The 3049-nt window shown below is 55.0% G+C and overlaps 1 protein-coding gene across 1 annotated transcript; it reads left to right on the plus strand.

The window, feature by feature from the left end:
* The first annotated feature begins 542 nt into the window (after positions 1 to 542).
* On the plus strand, positions 543 to 2807 carry CNP (2',3'-cyclic nucleotide 3' phosphodiesterase). The gene is given in 4 exon segments (XM_010022428.1): positions 543 to 1207; positions 1755 to 1897; positions 2335 to 2457; positions 2460 to 2807. Coding segments are annotated over 4 exon segments (1230 nt in total). The 5' UTR covers positions 543 to 591.
* The last annotated feature ends 242 nt before the right edge of the window (positions 2808 to 3049 follow it).

The following is a 3049-nucleotide window of genomic DNA, read 5'->3' on the forward strand; positions in this document are numbered from 1 at the left end:
ATTTTCAGTTGCTCCTCACCACAAGAGGAGCCCAAATCCCCTCCTCTGAGGCACCCGGGGGCTGCAGCGCAGAGAAAGGGCAGCTCTTAACGTGGGAGAGCATCCCCGGGCTCAGGAACAGCCTCTCCTCCGGAGACAGGGAGCCCTCGACTCCCTTGGCAGTGCTCTGGTTGGGCCGAAGCGCTGGGACTGCAGCAGCCGCCACGACCCGCAGGGACTTCAGTTTCCTGCTCTCGAGGCAAGGTCCCGGCAGCACACTCAGGTTTGAGGCCACGAGTGTGTGTTTGGGCGTTCAGAGGTAACTTCGCTCACAGCTCGTGGCGTGGGGGGAACCCCAGAGCTCTGCTGCACCACGGGCAAGACTTCCCCTTCCCGGTCAGCCCGGAGCGGGGTGAGGCACTGGGGCAGGTCCCGGCTCCTGCTGCGAGCGGGGAGTGAAGCTGAGGGGGTAACACAGCCCGTGTCGTGCCGCGGGAGCACGGAGCTCGCGGGGTCTCGGGGTCGGTAACCGCCACATCTCTCCTTGTCGCATTTCAGAACAGAGGCTTCTCCAAGAAGAGTCACCCATTCCTGCCCAAAATATTTAGGAAAATGTCTACTCAATCAGCCAAAGAACGACCCGAAAGTTTGCACTTCCCCTTCCTCGACGACGAAGACACCATCTCCACGCTCAAAGAGTCCAAAACCTTCTTTATCCTACGAGGCCTGCCCGGCAGCGGGAAGTCTACGCTGGCCCAGGCTATCCAAGACCGGTATAAAGATGCCTGCAAGGTCATCTCTGTCGATAGCTATAAAATCACACCTTCCATTAGGAGCGCCATTCCTGAAGAGTATTCCAAGGTGGATGAGGATCTAGTTGACTATTGCAAACGAGACATCAGCGTTATCGTTTTGGATGACACTCACCACGAGAGGGAACGACTGGACCAACTCTTTGATATCGCTGACAAATACCGGTACAAAGTCATCTTCGCCGAGCCCAAAACCCCGTGGCGACAGGATTGCTTGCAGCTGAAGGAAAAGAACCAATGGAAACTGTCAGTGGAAGAGCTGAAGAAGATGAAGCCCAGCTTGGAGAAGGAATTCCTACCCATGTATTTCGGGTGGTTTTTGAGCAAAAGAAGCTCGGAGATCCTGCGGAAGGCTGGCCAGGCCTTCTTAGATGAGCTTGCAAGTCTCAAGGCCTTCAAAAAGGAGAGTAAATACTGTATGTATATAAGGATCTTACCACGTTCTTACTCTGTTGGCGAAACGTTAACACTTGGCAAGTGGAACACGTTTGTTCGGCTTCTGAGGTGGATTTCTAGTTAGAGTAAGGACGAAGGACAGGCTGTAAGACACTAACCCATTCCCATAGTTCACCAAGTTGCTTTTGTAAGTTAAACCGCATGAAACCATTTTCCCCAAGAAGCCTGTTTGGTCTGAGCCTGCGGGAGCAGGGTCTGGCACCAACACCAGGGGCTTGGGATGGCCCAAGAGTCGGGGAGCAAGGGGAAGGACGGCACAGCCTGTCCCCTGAGGGAGTCTGACGCCGTCAGGGTTGGAACAAGCCATGATGATGTGCAGAAGTGTCTGTTTTCTGGTTCCATGCGCTGTCAGTGAGCTGGAAGGAGGGATTTCAGTTCCCCATCTGCTCCTTCGCAGCATTAAGATAAAACACAAAGGGCAGGTTCTGCCGGGCCGGGACTTGGGCTCTTGATGGGACTTGAGGGGGATCGGGTTTTGATACTAACATTATTTACCTCTATTTGCAGTTGCTTCTGCTATCGAAGACCCCAAAATCAAAATCGCTCTCACCAGCTACTTCGTGAAGAGGCCGCCCGGGGTCCTGCACTGCACCACGAAATACACCGAGTTCGGGAAGGCAGCTGGGGCCGAGGAGTACGCACAGCAGGAAGTGAGTAACCGGGGTCCCCGCGCCCCAGGAGCCTTGGGGTGGGCTGGGGACACGGCCTGAGCCGAGGCCCAGTGCGGGCACGGTGACTGCATCCACGTGCCTGGGCAACAGGGCGATGGTGACTGTTTCCAAACAGCCCACTCCTGCACCATCTCCAAGAGGCTGGTTTGGGGGGTGGTGAACTGAGGCAGTTACGCTGCCACCTAAAGTAGTTCAAAACCCAAGTTAAATATTGGAATTTGGGAGGGAACAAGATGTATCCAAACTCATGGAGCAGGGACTCGGGCCGTGACCTCCTACTTGCACGCAGTATTCCCAATACACCAAAGCTGCTGTGCTCAGCCAAGCCCACGGGCAATAAACCCACTCACAGGGCTGTAAATCCCTTGCCTGCAGCCAGCTAAAGCCGTGCTCTGCTTGTCTCCCTCTTCTCGCAGGCTGTGAAGGCTTCATACGGCAAAGGCTTCACCTTGTCCATCTCGGCCCTGTTCATCACAACAAAAACTGTGGGTGCTCGCGTGGACCTGAGCGAGCAGCAGCTGCTGCTGTGGCCTGGGGATGCCGACAAGATCCTGCCCATGCCGACAAGATCCTCCCCACCGACAACCTCCCGAAGGGCAGCCGGGCCCACATCACCCTCGGCTGCGCCAACGGCGTCGAGGCCGTGCAGACCGGGCTGGATCTGCTGGAGTTCGTGAAGCTGGAAAAGGCAGGGAACAAAGGGGATGAAGTGGGGGAGATTGGAGGCGGGAAACTGCTCTATTTTGATAACGGGATGTGGATGCTCACCCTCTCGAAAAAGATCGATGTGAAGGCAATATTCTCGGGTTACTACGGGAAAGGGAAACTTGTGCCAACACAGAGCACCAACAAACGGGGCTCTGCTTTTAGCTCTTGCACCATCATCTAGGAGCGTGGGCAGGGGACCTCGTCTGGTTGGTTTTGAAAGGCAAGTAACTCCTGTAACCTTTAAACGTGTAAAGAGAAATAATTCTACCTTTACTAAAGCCCTTTTGCCAGCCCCTGGGTGAAGCCTCTCTGGGGAGAGGTAACTGGCCTCAGAACAAGGAAGAAAACAAGCACCAAGGAAAAGCTGTCCCATAACCACTGTCAGCAACTGAAGCGCTGCTGAGGGTGTTTAACACCAGAGTT

This window comes from Nestor notabilis, unplaced genomic scaffold (assembly GCF_000696875.1).
Source record: "Nestor notabilis isolate BGI_N333 unplaced genomic scaffold, ASM69687v1 scaffold24069, whole genome shotgun sequence".
In the NCBI taxonomy this organism is placed as follows: domain Eukaryota; kingdom Metazoa; phylum Chordata; class Aves; order Psittaciformes; family Psittacidae; genus Nestor; species Nestor notabilis.